Source organism: Hipposideros armiger, unplaced genomic scaffold, assembly GCF_001890085.2.
Source record: "Hipposideros armiger isolate ML-2016 unplaced genomic scaffold, ASM189008v1 scaffold_792, whole genome shotgun sequence".
NCBI lineage: Eukaryota > Metazoa > Chordata > Mammalia > Chiroptera > Hipposideridae > Hipposideros > Hipposideros armiger.
Genome location: NW_017732142.1, coordinates 540,657 through 557,754, shown reverse-complemented (window position 1 = coordinate 557,754; position 17,098 = coordinate 540,657). Strand labels below are relative to the sequence as shown.

The following is a 17,098-nucleotide window of genomic DNA, read 5'->3' as shown; positions in this document are numbered from 1 at the left end:
GCGCGAGAGCCCGTGTGTTCTCATTAGGGGACGATCTATGATTTGACAGCTCACTGCTGCTGCTTCTGCTGCGGCTGTATGGTTTGCCATCAGTTGAAAAGGGCTGCGAGGGTTTAGAGGAACTGCAGTTTTGAAGACTGAGCATTGACTGCTAAGTGGTCTCTCTGTCAGACAAAGTAGATGAGATTTGCTGCGGGATTGGAAACTTGGGCTTATTACTGCTTCGTCCACCCAGAGAAGAAGGCAGTGCTACAGAGAAAAAGGTAAGAGAAGAAACTGTGCTCTATGGGGTAGGCAGGGCCGGGGGCTCTGGGAGGTAAAGGCTCAAAGGCATGCTGTTTTGTAGCAAAGGGATCTCACCCTCTGAGAGTACAGGGGGGCACGTGTTGATTTCCTACCAGGCTTGATCACTGAGCCCCTTGGCTTCCCTACCCCCAGTGCTTTTACCTTATTTATACTTTTCCCAAGCATCAGAGAGGCTTCTTTGCATTTGGTTTTCAGAGAACAGATACTGTTTAGTTTTTCCCCATTGGGCACTCTTTCAAAGCAGGCAGCTTTTTCTGTTCCTGGTTTCTTCAGCATTTCTCTCCAAGAGGAAACTGGCCCCTCTCACTGTACGCTAATCAAAACAGTGACTCCATCCTACACTAGAGTTGCAATAAAAGGAGTTTTCAGAAATATGCATGAGCCCTATTCTTGCAGAAAAAAAAATGGGAGGTGAAAGGGGCGGAGGTGAGAGGTACCTGGCAGTAACGGTGACTTGATCCGAAATGGTGACAGTATGAATGAATATGGACTATGCCTCTTCACAGGGGGAGAGAGGCACGCTGATAAAGGCAGGGCCCTGGAAAGAAGATGTTTTGAGAAGTGTTTCAGATAAACTTCTGCTGCCACGAAAGATGGAGAACGAGACAGTAAGTGAACTGAACCAAACGCAGCTTCAGCCGCGAGCAGTGGTGGCCCTAGAATACCAAGTGGTCACCATCTTACTTGTGCTCATTATCTGCGGTCTGGGCATCGTGGGCAATATCATGGTGGTCCTGGTGGTCATGAGAACCAAGCACATGAGGACGCCCACAAACTGCTACCTGGTGAGCCTGGCAGTAGCCGACCTCATGGTCCTGGTGGCCGCAGGCCTACCCAACATAACAGACAGCATCTACGGGTCCTGGGTCTACGGCTATGTCGGTTGCCTCTGCATCACGTACCTCCAGTATCTGGGCATCAATGCCTCCTCATGTTCAATCACAGCCTTTACCATTGAGAGGTACATTGCTATCTGTCACCCCATCAAAGCCCAGTTTCTCTGCACATTTTCCAGAGCCAAAAAGATCATCATCTTTGTCTGGGCTTTCACATCCATTTACTGTATGCTCTGGTTCTTCTTGCTGGATCTGAATATTAGCACCTACAAAGATGCTATCGTGGTGTCCTGTGGCTACAAGATCTCCAGAAATTACTACTCACCTATTTACCTAATGGACTTGACTGTCTTTTATGTTGTGCCGATGATCCTGGCCACGGTCCTTTATGGTTTCATAGCTAGGATCCTCTTCTTAAATCCCATTCCTTCGGATCCTAAAGAAAACTCTAAGATGTGGAAAAGTGACTCAACTCATCAGAACAAAAATTTGAATTCCAAGACCTCTAATAGATGTTTTAATAGCACAGTATCTTCAAGGAAGCAGGTAAGCACACCTGAATGTCCGGGTCCCCAGAAGAAAGGTGGGATAGGGCTCCTTGTGAGAGGGCATGAACTTTGCCCTACTTAGCTGATGGCAAAACCAAAATATAGTCATGCAAACATTTCACAGTGTAAGCTTCTGCTTTACATATTAAATTCATCTCTAAAGCAACTAACTGGAGATCTAAAAATAGATGGGGAAATGTTGCTACAGCACATCAGCAGGGTATCAGTTCAAGCGTTTTTAAAATATAAGAAAATATAAACAGAAACTCTAAAACTCCACCTTTAAAATGTTTGTGCCTCTCTGGGAAATGTTATCAAACTATTTAGACCATTTCTGGCTTCTGTGAGGAGCAGCTGGATCTTTTTAAAGAATTCTATTGCACGACAAAGATTTGACAAGATAGTTTGAGAAAAGATGAGTCCAAGCAATAAGGAAACTTTTCTTACCATTCTATAGTTTCTCACCACCGAGACACATAACTGAGAGGGGTTCCTGGACTTTTTTCTTTAGTCTGAGTGGGGAAAGATTCTATCACCCTTTCCCCCAGGTCCCTACAAACTGTCCCAGCATGCAGAAGCTAAAAATTCACCTTGCTCAGGAAATGTGCTAATCACAAGGCTAACATCAAGTTCAACTTGTTACAAAAAATGATTGAACTATTTAAATGTCTGTTTTTCCTTCTAAGCATAACTAAAAATCCCTTGATGCTTTCAGATCACCTGAATGCTCATGTGGTTACAGTTGAATTGAGGTTTTACTAGTGAATGAAGTGCAACTTTGTTATAGTAGATATGGTTTATAAGATAATACAAGGATAAAATACTTTTATATCACATACACATTTATCCATATTCACACAATTGTTCTAAGTTACTTATGAGCTTAGCTTTCAGTTTCTTTCCCATCTTTGCTAAACAAAATAAGCACGTTGTAAACATTTAGTCTCATAGCTGAAAAAGAAAACTTGAACAATACTGGCTCTTTCAAATGGGTTGATGGTGTGTGTGTGTGTGTGTGTGTGTGTGTGTGTGTGTGTGTGTGTGTAGAGAATACAATATTTCCTGTGTGCATAGATAGAAACTGCGTGTACCTTTGAAAGTTTGCATATGGATCATCCAAGCTATCACTCCCTAAACTCTAGATTAGCTGATATGTGAAGGATTGTAACTGGACGTTTGGGCACAAGTGACATAAGCTACTAATAAATGTATGTGTTTTAGATATACATGAAATGAATAATGATGAACTGTAACTGAAAAGAAATATTTACAACATTTTAGACAATATTGTGATGCTTGATTTATACATTTATTATTAAAGGTACCTAGATGATAGACCTGAGCAACTGTTGCCCAGCTCTTAGATTTCTATTTCTTTGGGTCTAGCAGTGCTACCTAATACAAGGCACATCTGGCTATCTATTACCCAAAACTTGATTAAGGAGAATTTAGAGAGAACTGTTGACCACCTGCCAAGACAAATATTAGCAAATACAATAAGAAAGTAAAGAATGTGTGCATCTCAATTAGAGACAAAACAAGGGTTAATGTCTGCAGCAAGAAGGTCAGTGAGTAAATTCATTCATTCGATTCCAGTTTATATTCTTGTTATATATTCTAAAACATTGTTTGTCTGGTCTAATGTCCTTCCTTTCAATTGTAGTCATTAGTACCTATCAGCATTAATAACGTGCTTTAAATTGCTCATCGTGTTACATGTTCACACTCTTATTTCAAGGCTGTTAGAGGTAGGCTGTCTGTATAGAGGCTGTGTGGTAGAAGAAGAGGCCAAGATATGGGCTGCAAGCAATCCTGAGTTTAAATGCCAGGGTTCGAATCAACCTGTACAATCTTGGATAAGCAGACCTGTCTGACCTCATTTGCAAAATGAGGATGAATAGCAATACCCAGGGTTGTCATAAGGGTTTTAGCTTATGAAAGACACCTAAAATGGGGGGGGCTGATTAACACCTGAGCATTAATTAGCCTCCTTCCTAGGTTTTTAATAGGCTGGCAACTGTAAGGGAAATGCAGATTTATTCTTAGACATCTACATTTGCCTTTTAAACAAAGATTATTTGTTGAACAGGTGTGTCTATGATGTAGTAACTTCTTTAAGGAATGTTTTAATAATTAGGGCATTCAGAAAAGTATGCAAAGCATTTGAGGTGTCACAATAATGCTACTTAACTGTCAGTTAGCCTCAGGAGCCAGGGATGCCAAATGTCCTGAAACACAAGGCAGTCCTGCATGTTTACACGTCCTGTGACAAATGCCAATAACACCCTCATTGAGAAACACGGGATGACATATAAATCAATAGAAGTGTATTTAAGTACTAGGACACACATTCAGCCTTGATTATACATAGGATGGGAGTTTAGAGAAAACAAAGGCAATTATGGGGCTAGGGGGTCTGAGGAGGCTTCATGGATGAGGTGGCATTTGAGAAGGCTCTAGAAGGAGGGGGATCATTTGGAAAGTAAAACTCAGGAAGGACAGCTCTCCACACAGAAAGGATGTGGCTGGGATGAGGATGGCATGGGTTTGGAGAAGGGGTAAGGAAGGGCACGTAGGGTAGGATTTTTATGGGATGGTGGGACTTGGTTGATCAAGATGAACGATGGATTTGGAGGAGAGGTAAAGAGTACCATTAGATTGATAGAAGTGTGTGTGTGTGTGTGTGTGTGTGTGTGNAGAGAGAGAGAGAGAGAGAGAGAGAGAGAGAGAGAGAGAGAGAGAGAAGGCTGTGAAGAATGCCAACTACCAGGCAGAGAAAGGAGTTCGAACTTAGTGCAGAAGTAACAAAGAGTGTGAGTGGGGAGCAGAAGCCGATGTGAGGACAGTGGTGTTTGGGGATGATAAATCTGACAGCTGTAGACAAGGCAGACTTGAAGAGTGAGAGGCTGGTGGCAGAAAGACTACCCTGGAAGTTGGTGAAAGTGATTCAGGCATGACGTCATAAGATTTTCTATCAGGAAAATTTAAAGTAAGGTGTGAACCAGAAAGATGTTTCAAAGGAAGAAAGGGTGAGATGTGAACATATTAGATATGAAGGATGCAGAGAGGACAATTCCATATGGCACCAGAGTCTGAGTCTGGAAAGACGGTGGTGCCCCTGATAAACAGGAATCAGAGCCATGAAGGGGAGTCAGTTTTGTCTGAAATCAATGGCTCTTTATCTGGGTTTTTCCTCTTCTGAAATTGTTCTTTCCTTAAGTTTTTGAAGGATTGAAACCTCCACCTCTTATAACCCACAGACTTTTATTTTAATGTTTTCTCTGATATTTGTTTTCCTTTCAAACAAGTTTAATTTACTTTTTTTTGTTGTTGTTGTTGTTATTCAGTCTAGTTGTGGAGGACATAGCTTCACTGGCCATGTAGGTATGATCATTGCACTCTTCCTGGGTGAGGCAATTGGTTGCTGGTCATTGGTTGGCCACTCACAGCGGCTCTTGGCAGCTCACACTGGCTGCCAGCCACTCACGCTGGCTGCCAGCCACTCAAGTAGCTCATGGTAGCCCACTGCAGCCCCACTGCAGCCTACACCATCGCCGGTGACTCACAGCAGCCCAGCTCCAGGTTGAGCTGTTGTTCATCATCTTAGCTATAGAGGGCGAGCGTCACTGGCCCTCAATGTGGGATCCGAACCGCGGCCCTATTGCACAGAGCTGGTGCTCCCAAGTGAGCTCTTAACCAGCTGAGCCACTCAGCCGGCCCTTAATTTACTTTTTCATAAATATTCTATCTGGGCCAGGTCTTTCTAACCAAGTTATTAAAGTCAAATGTACGTAGCCTAAAAAAACCTACATTTAAAAAGGAAATAAAAGAGCATTTATATGCAGTTCTCAAAAGGGACAAATGTGAGTTTTTTGTTTGTTTGTTTTTAACTTATATCCCCTATGCAGAAAACCCAGGCCGGAATCTTTCTTTTTTTCCCTATCATTCAGAAATTTAATTATATTTTAGGAAACGAACTAAATGCTTGGTAAATTCAATTAAGTAAATTACTCAAACCAATGGCTTGGGGTTGTATAGACAGAAGAATTCTCTGACTGACTAAATCTTTTCTTTTCAAATAGTTGTGTTCATATCAAGGAGACAGGGTTTAAATGATCCGTTTGTCACATTTCAGCTGCACTTGCACAATGTTAAAAGATTTCATTCAGCCAATCAGGGTGTTTGGCACTGTGTAGATAAAATATCTCTATATTGACTGGATATTTCAAAGGAATTGATTAGGTCTTTTGGTATTTTGGAAGCAAAAAATAAAATGTTGGTAAAGGACTATCATATGAATAAACACATTCAACTCAAATATTTGCTTTCCACAGGATGCAGGGTTATATAGAATATTTTATAGATCGGGCTACCAGTTTTATTTTCAGTTGAGTTACTCTAACGTATTTTTCCCCCAGCAATACAACTGGTGGGGGAATTGTGTAACATAGTCCAAAAAGAAACTCTAAGAGTCTATGGCAAATTTTTCATGATAGGTTTTATTTGACTAAACAAGCCTTTAAAATATTAAACAGTCTTTTGTCTCCATAAATTTCTTAAAAGCCTTCTACCTTACTAGAAGAATGTTGGTAGCCCAAGAAACTAAAGCAGTTTTCCTTTGTAAAACAACACATGCCTTATGTTTTTGCAGCTGTCATTATTGCTGGTGACAATATAAAAGCAATCATGTGTATTACGAAAAACACAGAAAACTAGGAATAAGGAAAAAAGCATCCCTTACCCTACATCTGCAAACCACAATTTATTAGAATTTAGTTATATTCTTTTTCTTAATTTTTGTTTTTTTGTATAATTGCAGCCTGTATGTGTAATTTTATATCCTGCTTTTACACAAAATACTGAAATTAATATTCTCAAGGAAAATAGCAGAGTAAAAGAAAATGGATACGATTGTGAGTCACTTTCTCTCAGCCTCAGTTTTCTCATCACTAAAATGGAAATAACAATTACTCATAGAGTTGTTGTTCAAATTACATGAGATGCATCAGATGAAATTCATCTTTGGTCTCCTTCCTCCTGTCCATTCAGCTAGCCCTTGTGTATTCCTGTCCTTTTCAGTGATCTCCATCCCCTAGGCAGCCGTCTAGCTCTCTTTTAAGCCATTCCCTGTAGTATGATGTGCTCTTGGAAAATGAAGACACACGGATTAAGAGCTTAAATGTGTCTCCTCCTCCCCCTGGCTCTCTCCACTTTCTGCTTCCAGTGCTATTTACTTCTTCATTAAGAAATCCTGAACAAGGAAAAGTCCTTAAGACACAAAGGAAAGGGGGCATAGTGGTGGGATGTCAGGCAATACGGTTGATATTTGGGAGCATAAAGTCCCCTAAGTTTTAGAGGCAGCTTAATCAATGATTAACATTACAGGGTAAATTGATGTTGCTCAACTCTTCAGCATTAGAGTTGCCTCGAGTCTATTAGGACTGCTTTTATAGTGTTTTCACAGGCCCATCTTTTATTTCTCATTCTTTTATTTGTTTCACTTACCTGGGTTCAATTCTATCCTCAATAGGATAAAGATTTCTAAGTTGGGGGGGCAAAAGTGCAATTTTTGTCACTTAGCACACAAATATCTAAGCATGTCATCTTATTTCTATTACTAAAAAAATAGCTTCCCATCTTCTGATTCACGTCCTGTATAAGGAAAGACTGCACATGTCCCATAAATTGACTAAGTGAAAATCCCCTGTAGTTACATGCTTTGTGTCCTGTGGTTAGATGAACACACATTGTTTGTTCTCGATTTTATACTTGCAGCTTCAAGCCATAATTTCACCAGCAGAGGAAAATTAATTTTCCTAAATGCCTACTTAAAGGGAAAACCTGCACTGCTTCAGGATTCTCAATTCAGCGACACAAAAACACCTTAAAATCAGCTAACCTTGAAAATGACAAACTACTGTGTACTTCTTTATGTATAGCCCCTTGTGAATTCTTCAAACTGCAAACAGGTATCCCAAGTTCCAAACAGAGGAAGGCTGGGCTATCTCTACCTTCTCAGGCTCCTTTCTCTTTGTTTTCTTTTTCTTTTGTCCTTTGATTTTAATCAGTTGGAGGAAGAGTGAAAGGTATAAAGCTAGAGCTAGGTCAACATTAAGCAAAATTTTGCAGTAGGTCATTTCATATTCAATGTCACCCTCAATTTAATTAAACATTCACTCATGGTCCAAAAAGTACTCAGCACTGACCTAGGAGTGGAAACTACAGGGTATGTGAAAGAAAGCTCTTCACCTTCAAGGAGCTCACTGTTGGCCATGTACACAAATAATCCTGAGAGGACCATTATGTTCTATTAGAACAGAGGATGTGCATCGATGAGGGAGAAGAAAAATGGGGGGAAATGGAGGAGGGTTTTACGGAGTACATTGCATTCAGCCGGGCCTGCAAAGATGGTCAGAATGTCTAACAGCAGTGTGGAGACAGGGAGAAAAGGAAGGAAGACAGCTGACCACAAAAGAAAATCGTCCAGTGAGGGAAACCCCAAACCGACTGTAGTCCTGTTACATCTAACTCTTGGGTCTCCTTCCCAGCTCTGCCCTTTGTCATTCCTCCTACTTTCATCCATCTCCATGGTTACAACTACCACCTATGAGTCTACAGTATATGGCCCGAGCAAAGATATCTCCTGACCCATACTTAAATGTTTTTTTTTGGGGGGGGGGACCTCATGTAAGTACATCAAATCCAGTATGTCTAAAACTAAACTCATTATTTTTCCTCTTAAACCCCTATTTCCTTCTTTCTTTTCTATTTTATGTTCCTGAGCTAGAAATCTAAGAGTCTCTCTCAGTGCCTTTCCGTCCTACCCACCTGCAAATTTAAGCAATAGCCAAGTCCTAGTGCTTCTAGCTCGTAACTCTCCTATCTGACCTACTCCATCACACCACCATTGTCCTCATTCGCCATTTGTCACCTACTCTAGTTCAATCCACACCTCACCAGCCTCTCCGACTCCCACTGTACCCATTCCAATCATTCTGCACCTTGCTCACAAAGAGAGTTCTCTAACACAGAGGTCATGTTATCAAAAGATTTTTATAGCTCTCTGAGGCCCAGAGTTTAAGCTCCCTAGGATAACAAATAAGATGCTGGCTCTTTCCTATGTTTTCATCTTCATCTCTTGTGGCTCTTCTCACTTACACTTTATGCTCCAGTGATACTGAATCATTTGTAGTTCTCTGAACTTGCTATGTTCTCTCAGCTGGAATGCCCTTCATCTGGCAAACTTCCAATTATCTTCCAAGTCTCAGATCAAATGCTGTCTCCATGTACCCCGCCAAGTCTTCCCTGAACTTCTCAAGCAGATTTACATACCTGATTGCCTGGTTATAAGTATGTATGTTAGGAGTTCTACCTATGTTTTTATAGTACTTTGCATATACTTCTGGTTTCATAATTATTATGTATCATAACTGCTACCTTGTCAGTCTTCCCACTGCCACTAACATCCTTAAGAGCAGGGCCTTGTATCCTCAATGTCCTCAGCACTGAGTTTGGCATAAAGCAGGCTCCCAAAAGTGTATATGCACAGCCATGTGTTCCAGCAAAAGAATATAGACTTTGCAGGATCAGATGGTTAGTATCTCTTCCCAATTCTGTGTTCGGTGACATCACACTGGTTACTTAAAATTGGTCTTGGTTGAAGTACTTACACTGTGGAAATCAGCAAATATGACAACTCAGGGGTCCCTCCCTTTTTTGTGGAGAGCTGATGGTTACATATTTATCAGTACACTTCTGTGTATGTGTGTGTGTCGTATATAATTTTACATATAATAAATGAAAATGTGTAAGAGTACCTACATGCATACTTTGGGGCTCAGTCAAATCCAACACTGTGTTTTGTTCCCTGAAAAATTATTGTTTACTTATGCCATTTCCTTCTCCAATTTTAATTAAAATTTCCTTTTATTAAACCCCTTTTGAATTCCAAAATAGCCCAACTGGCTGCTAAGTAGTTTGATGGTGAGTTTGCTGGTAAGTAAAACATTTTAGGAAGATTCTCCCCTTCCAGACAGAACAGGCTACCTTAAAAATATGGCAGACTCAAATAATAATTTACTTTTTTGTACAAAATTCTTTGGCTTTCCAGTGAGCCTTTAAAATACCCTCCACGATGAGGGGGCTACATTGGCTAGAATTGGCCGAGATGCAGAGGGATGACAACTAAGAGAAGGAAAACAATGTGGGCAGAGGTATGAAGATGAGAATAAATCTATCTGAGGGCTCCTCTGTGACTAATTTCCGTAAAACAATTTGCACACCTGACCTTCTTTCAAAAAGAAATATCCCCAATCTGCGTTGACTGGTTTTCAAAGCCCACTAAAATCTGACCTTTTTATCACTTTTCTGGCTTTGTTCATCTGTTATTTCGTGACTTCAATATACAATTATTGAACACCAATTTCATGCCAGGCATTACCCTGGAGAACCAATGATAGCCACTATCTGATGGAACATTCAGTAAAATATGAAAGATCACTGTTTAAAAACTGTTGGAAAATATAAGTTCAGGCTGTACAGTGTGCAGAAGAGGCAAAAAGGAAGGGATGAACACTGTACTTAAGGCTGGAGAGCAAGCTTCCAGCTGAGTCAGAGTCACTTCTGCTCTCGCATAAGCCTTGAGTAAGCGTTCACCAGGCCAACAGGAAAAACAAGACCTTCAAACCAACGGAAGTAGTCATTTATGTAACGAGGGCCTCTAACAAGGACAGTGGCACGTGGAATTTGACTTTGGGGTACTTTTCTCATAAAAGTGCACAATGAAGCCAACACAGAAGCAGGGAAATAGGACTTTGCAATTCAAACAAGGAGCATAGTCACAGGACGTGGAGTAGAGAGTGGGAATGGAGTCAATGGAACTATAATAGATACGTATGAACCGGGGGTGGGAGGGCAGTGGATGGGGACAGGAAGGTTGTTACTTTGTGAGGGGTGAAAAGGATAACTACTGCATTGTTCTGTACACCTGAAACTAATAATAAAAATAAATAAATGAAATAAAAAATTAAAAAAAGAAAAAAAGAAGCAAAGAAGGCTTGAGTTAGGAGGTAACAGTAGGGAAGGCTAGAAAGGATGTAGGTGAGTCAAATCAGTGGGATTTAACTACTAATTTGGCAGATGAAGATGAGAGGAGTTTCTACAGGGAGTGTCAGAGTCCCAGCGGGGACGGCTGGACAGGCAGTCGTGGTAATAAGCGTGGCGCAGAAGAGAAGCCTTATCTCTATTTATTCCTTCTCCATAGATTCAGGCATGTCGCCCCAGATTGTTCGACACACACCAAGCTCATTTATACTATACAAATTTGCTCATGTAATTGTTCCCTTCTTATAGAGCTCTCTCCACTCTTGATGCTTCCACACCTACAAGCAAAGCTCAATATCCCAGTTCAGGCTGCAGTTATTTAGATCAAGAGTTTCCATATATTGGACATTATACTGGAAGGGAGGTGAGTATGAGCTCTACAGTCAGGAAAGCATAAGTTCAGGCCCCAGATCTTCTACTTCCTGTCTCAATAACTGGATATTTTACTGCTTGATACTTCAGTTTTTTCATATGGAAAATGGGATATTAAAGATACCCACTTATAAGGTTGCTGTAGGAAATAAATGTCTAGTAGATAGTAGACTTGCTACTTTTTATTTACTTATTTAAGTTATATATTATATTTGAAATATCATTTACTCCCTCTTTATTCATAAAATAGCAAAAAAAATATAAACTAGTAATTCTTTCCTGAAGAAGATAAAGTTTAGAGGTTATAATAGAGGTAAATCTTTCAGGTTGATCTAACAGCTTATTCATAAGGTCAAGTTAGGAAATAATTCTTGAGTTTCTACTATGTGCCCAGAGAGAAATACAGTAACTATGGCACCAAATCACACACATGACAGAAGCTAGGTATTATTGGCTTTTTATTATGTATTCTGTAGTGTGCTAAATAATTTACAAGAAATAACTCAATAAACCCTCACAGCAATCCTGGGAAGTAGGAACTAATTATAGAAGAGGATAGAGAGGCACAGGGCTGCTAAGTGACCTGCTCTGGGTCACACAGCTAGTCGTGGCAAAGCCAGGATTTGAACTCAGCACTCCTGCACCAGAGCTTCTATAATATCAATCATAGGGCAAGAGAAAACCAAATAAAGGTGAGATTGCTGGTGGTTAAAGTCAGTTTCTTAGAGTTAGTAGGATGACAGGGGTCTAGAAGTGTGGGGAGGGTTAGTTAAGGAGCATGAGAGAAGAGAGTTCATTCCCGATAAGGGGGAAGGATATGACAGGAGGAAAAAAAAATCCCAGAATTTAAAAAAGCTTCTGCTCTCTGAGGAATAGTAATGAGATTAGCCAGATGTGTGCCAGAGGTTGAGTTCGGGGGGACATGGGAAATAAATTTGGAGGACATACAGGCTGGGGCTGGATCAATGAGGCCAGCAAACCAAGCACAGGACCACCACCACCCCTGCCTTCCCAGGTCCCTCATCATGTTATTGAGCAACGTCGGAGAAAATCACGATTATAGATAGCATCTCCTTCGCCTTTGGAGTTTCCATTCCAGCGGGCCCTTACTGGCCTCTGTCTATCCATTTACAGGACCATAATCAGATGCCTCTTTTCATGCCTTAAATGCCTATTTCAAAACTTCCTACTTTCCTCAAGTCATTATATACCTGGAATTATTGTTGTCTGAAATGTCTCCCATATCCAACCTCTCCTTGCTACTGTTAGTCTCATCGGCTCTAATCTCATCATTTCCTCTGCACGGTAGGCAGAGACCCTGCTCTCTCTGCCTGACCAAAATGTTGCAAAGTCTTCCTAACCAATCTTTCTGCCTCCTAATTGCCCTCTTCCAAACCATCCCCAGAGTGCTGCTGTAATCACTAAATGCAAACTTGATAGTGTCACTACCCTGCCTGAAATCCTCCAATATCCGCATTTCTCACAGGATTAAATCCAAGGTCGTATCATGGCACCCTAGGATATTTATGTTCTCTCTCCTCTCTGCTTACTTCCCCAAACTCATCCTATCCCTGTCCACAACATACCACTCAATAAGCAGTTTCCTAAACTGGCCATCCTCTATGATGCCTCCAAGCCAGTGTGCACACGCCCCCAGCCTCAAGCTTTCTGCAGCCCCTCATTTGACCTGCTGCTCCTAATCCACCCTCTCATAGATCACGCCACAGAGCAGGCTTTCCTGACCTCCGCTAGCAGGGTTTGGTGTTTCTCTCTTCCTTTTGTAGCACTTTGTTCTTGCATCCGGACAGCATACCACGTTGCTGTGGTAATTTGTTCAAATGTGTCTCCCATCAAATTGTACACCCTACAATAGCAGATACATCATCCCATTCATTTGTGTGTCCACTTAGTGTCACGGTACCCAGGGACATATTGATAAATGACAAAACTAGTAAAGACTGGATACAAAGGATGAGAAAGATGGAAAGATCTAATATGACTCTAAAGGTTTCTTTTTCAGCAGCCTGAAAATTGAATTGTTGATAGAAACGTTGAGGGAGAGATATTAAAAACACCGTCAGAAATGTTCAGTTTAAGAGAGCATGTGGAAATTTTAGATTGTAAGTAACTGGTCAAGATCAAATATGTGTATTTAGGAATCATTAGAATAATGAGAAAAAAAAACTGTGACTAAAGTTGAATTTTCAAAAGAGGGAAGTACAGACTGACAATAATTGAGTTCTAAAGGAATCTTCACATTTAGAGGGGGTAAAAAAGGACTGGGGTGTTTGCTAGGGAGAAAAAAATCCAAAAACCTATTTTCCCCTCTTGGAACATGGCCAGAGGGCAGAAGACGGTGTTTTACTGGATGGTCCCAGTTGGGAGGGAAAGTAAAAAAAGAAGAAAAAGACAAGAAGAGAGAGAAGGTTCGGTTAAAAGAATGAATATATTCCTTGGTGAATGTGTTCATCCATTATTCAACAAATACATGTTGCGTTAAATTTTTAAACGGTGAATTACTCTACAAATACAAAATATGCAAAATAGTAAAAATGTTTACATGCCAGGCATTAAAACCTGTTTTCAAAGTTTAAAGAAAGGAATAAGTGGGTTGATCTAAAACTGAGAAATCATGGTCTTGTCACTCGCGTCCAACACAGCTAGCTCTTCAGAGCTGCTTGAGAGAGGCACATGAGAAGAACTTGAATAAACAGAAAATTAAATTAGCTCAGAAAATTAAACAAGCCTCAATGTGCACATGAAATAGGATGAGTAATGGAAAACACCTGAGAGTCATCTTGAGTTGAAGTAAAAATAGAGAACATCATTTCAGAAAAGACAATCCTGCAACCTTTCATGAGCAACACTGACGACCTTTGGCTCTACCCCTTGGATAGATGGCCCGGGCATAATTATGTAGTAGCTGCAAGTAAGTAAGGCATCCTAAGCCTCTCCATTCTGTGCCTTGGTTCTTTGAGTTTTATGGGAATTTATGACTATGAGAAAACTCAGCATATTTTCTGCAGGCAACAGCTCTTAGCTTAAAAAATAAGGAAGTGACTCAGGGAGAGGTGGCACTATCGTAAGAGTGAAAGAGGACAGAAGCAGGGTGAATGCAGAGCACCCCATGAAATTTTAAAGATTGTTTGTAAAATCAAGTGACGAAAGCCTCCACCAATATGCAGACTGACACCCTGCCATGTTTCCTCTGACAGGAGTTCGCCTATGTGACTGATTCTACTTGGCACACGTTTGAAAGATTATACATATAGAAAATCCGGGTGGGGGAGAGTAAGAGAAAAGCATGCACTGATATATTTTCTGCTCTACCAGGAAAGATAGGAATGGGCTCAGATTCAGGGTGAATTTACGGAACAAATATCTAACTAGAGATTATAAAGTGCTAGGATGGACCTCCAGGCATTTCCACATGGATCAATTAGACATCTCTTTATGTCAAGAGTAACCAAGTCAAGACTTTTGTATAAACCAACTGCTGTGCAGAGTGGCGGTGTTATCTTGAAATTAAAGATGGTCTTGTTAAATTATTATAAGCCCTCCCAGGGCATTGTTATATGGAATAGGAAAATAGAAGTAAGGACAGATTTGTACTTACTTATCTATGATTTTATTGAAAACCTACTGTATACGAGGCACAGTGTTAGGCACTAGGATATAAAAATTAACAGAACAGGGTACCTGCTTACAAAAGGTTCACAGTCTAACAGGAACAACAGGAAGGCAAACTAATATTATAGTTAAACCCATAAAGGAATGAGTGTTACTGTGGGAAAATGCACAGATTAGTGTTTCCTGACCTAGGTGGCTTGGGGAAAGGTGAGCAACAGAAAGTCTTTTTGGAAAGGAAGCTCCTAAGCTGTGCCTTGCAAATTAACAGGAGTTTTGTAGGTAAAGAAGGGAAGGTAGACAGTTATGAAATGGGAACTGTAGAGGTGACAGCCCAGCCAGAGGTCCAGAAAGAACATGATCAATCCAGAGAACTTCAAGTAGCTCATTAGGGCTAGACGAAAAAGGATGAGACTAATAAGGCAAACAGGGACCCGGAAATATGGTCTTTATGTAAAATATTGAGAGATTTGAACAATACTCTAAAGGCTATGAGAAGTCACTCAAAAATTACAAGGCAAAGCATGTTATAATCAAATCTACAAGGTCTGACAATTAAGTTCGTGAGCTTGTTGCAACAATGTTGCTAACCTTTTTTGATATCAGAGGGATTATTCATTATGAATTTACCAACTGGAAAAACAGTTAACCAAGTTTACTATTTGGAAGTGCTGAAAAGGCTGCATGAAAAATTTAAAAGACCTGAACTTTTCACCAACAATTCATGGCTCTTGTGTCATGACCATGCAGCAGCTCACACGGCACTGTGAGGGAGTTTTTAGCCAGTAAATAAATAACTGTATTGGAACACCTCCCTACTCACCTGCTCTGGCCCCCAATGACTTCTTGCTTTACCCAAAAATAAAGGAAATATTGAAAAGAAGATATTTTAATAACATTTAGGACATTAAGGGTAACAGGATGACAGCTCTGATGGCCATTCCAGAAAAAGACTTCCAAAATTGCTTTGAAGGGTGGACTAGGCACTGGCATCAGTGCATAGCTTCCCAAGGGGAGTACTTCAAAGGTGACCTTCAGCAATGAGGTGTGTAGCATTTTTCTAGGATGAGTTCACTAGCTTGATTGTCAAACCTTATGCTTGAGGAAGATTACTGCCTACAGTATAGGCTAGGATTGGACCAGAGTGAAGGACATTAATTCGGAGAGTGCTGCAACCTTACGGGCAAGAAAAAGATTCTGCAAAGGCCTAAATGATAAGATAAATAGCAGTAAAAATGGAAATCAATAAATACATTGGGGATAGAATCAATAGATTTGGTGTGAGTAGATATGTAGAAAAGGAGAGAAAGGAGTCAACGCGAACTTACTTGAATCGTTGAGAAAGAAAGTGGAGTGACAGTTGGGAGCCTGTATTCCAGAATCCCATGCCCTGGTGTCAGAGCCAGGTTTGGCCACTGACTGTGATGTGAACAAGTTAATTTGACTCAGTTTGCACATCTGTAAAAAGGATGCTAATAAAATCCTATCAAGGTAGTTATTAAGAGTCAGTGCAAAAATTCACGCAAAGAGCTCAGCATGGTGCCTGGCCCATGGAAATAATAAATAGTAGCTACTGTTTTTATTAATAGTATAGGGTAACTTGCCTAAGTGAGGACGATTAGTGGAGGAACATATTTCAGGGCAGCGAGCATGTTACCTGCAGTTGTACCCACGTTGTATTTCAAGTGTCTGTAGACTACAAAGGTACAGTTAGAGAAATACAGTGTTAGAGCTTGAAAGAAACATCTGGCCTGGAGATATCGGGCTGTCAGAAAAGTCATGACATGTTTTTTCTGTGTTTTTCATAGCAAAAATGCGTCATGACTTTTCCGACAACCCAATATATATTGGGAGCGATCAGTGTACGGATGGTTTGTCAAAGACCCCAGAGAAGATATGATTACCGGGCAAATTCTGTGGAATAGAAAAGAAACTCTAGAGTAGCTAGAATTCTGGGGAAAATGGGCTGTAAAGTCTATAAAATAAACAGAAGGAATTGTCAGAGAGGGAGGAGGAAAGCCAGGAGAACATAGAATCACAAAAACCAATGGAGGAGACTTGCAATAATGGTCAATAGGAAGAGGTCAAGCTAAAAACTGGAAAAGCCCCCCAATCATGCATTAGTAACCTCTGTGGGTGCTGTTTACATAAAGTATTGGGAGGAATAAATTAGATTTAATGGAGTTGGTGAATGAATTGATGGAGGATGAAGCTAGAAAGAGAGTAAGAGTAGACAGCTGTTTTCACAGTAGAGAGAGGGAGAGAGAGAGAGAGGGAGAGAGAGAGAGAGGGAGAGAGAGAGAGAGA

At 40.5% G+C, this 17,098-nt stretch overlaps 1 protein-coding gene across 1 annotated transcript in view; it reads left to right on the top strand.

Annotated features, from left to right (window-relative positions):
* Nucleotides 1–111: 111 nt before the first annotated feature.
* TRHR (thyrotropin releasing hormone receptor) overlaps nucleotides 112–17,098 on the top strand; it is a 35,848-nt gene continuing 18,861 nt past the window's right edge. Inside the window, exons 1-2 of the mRNA XM_019628457.1 lie at nucleotides 112–263; nucleotides 813–1,688. Of these exons, the coding sequence (XP_019484002.1) occupies nucleotides 900–1,688 (789 nt within the window). The 5' untranslated portion in view covers nucleotides 112–263; nucleotides 813–899. The remainder of the gene's footprint in view (nucleotides 264–812; nucleotides 1,689–17,098) is intronic.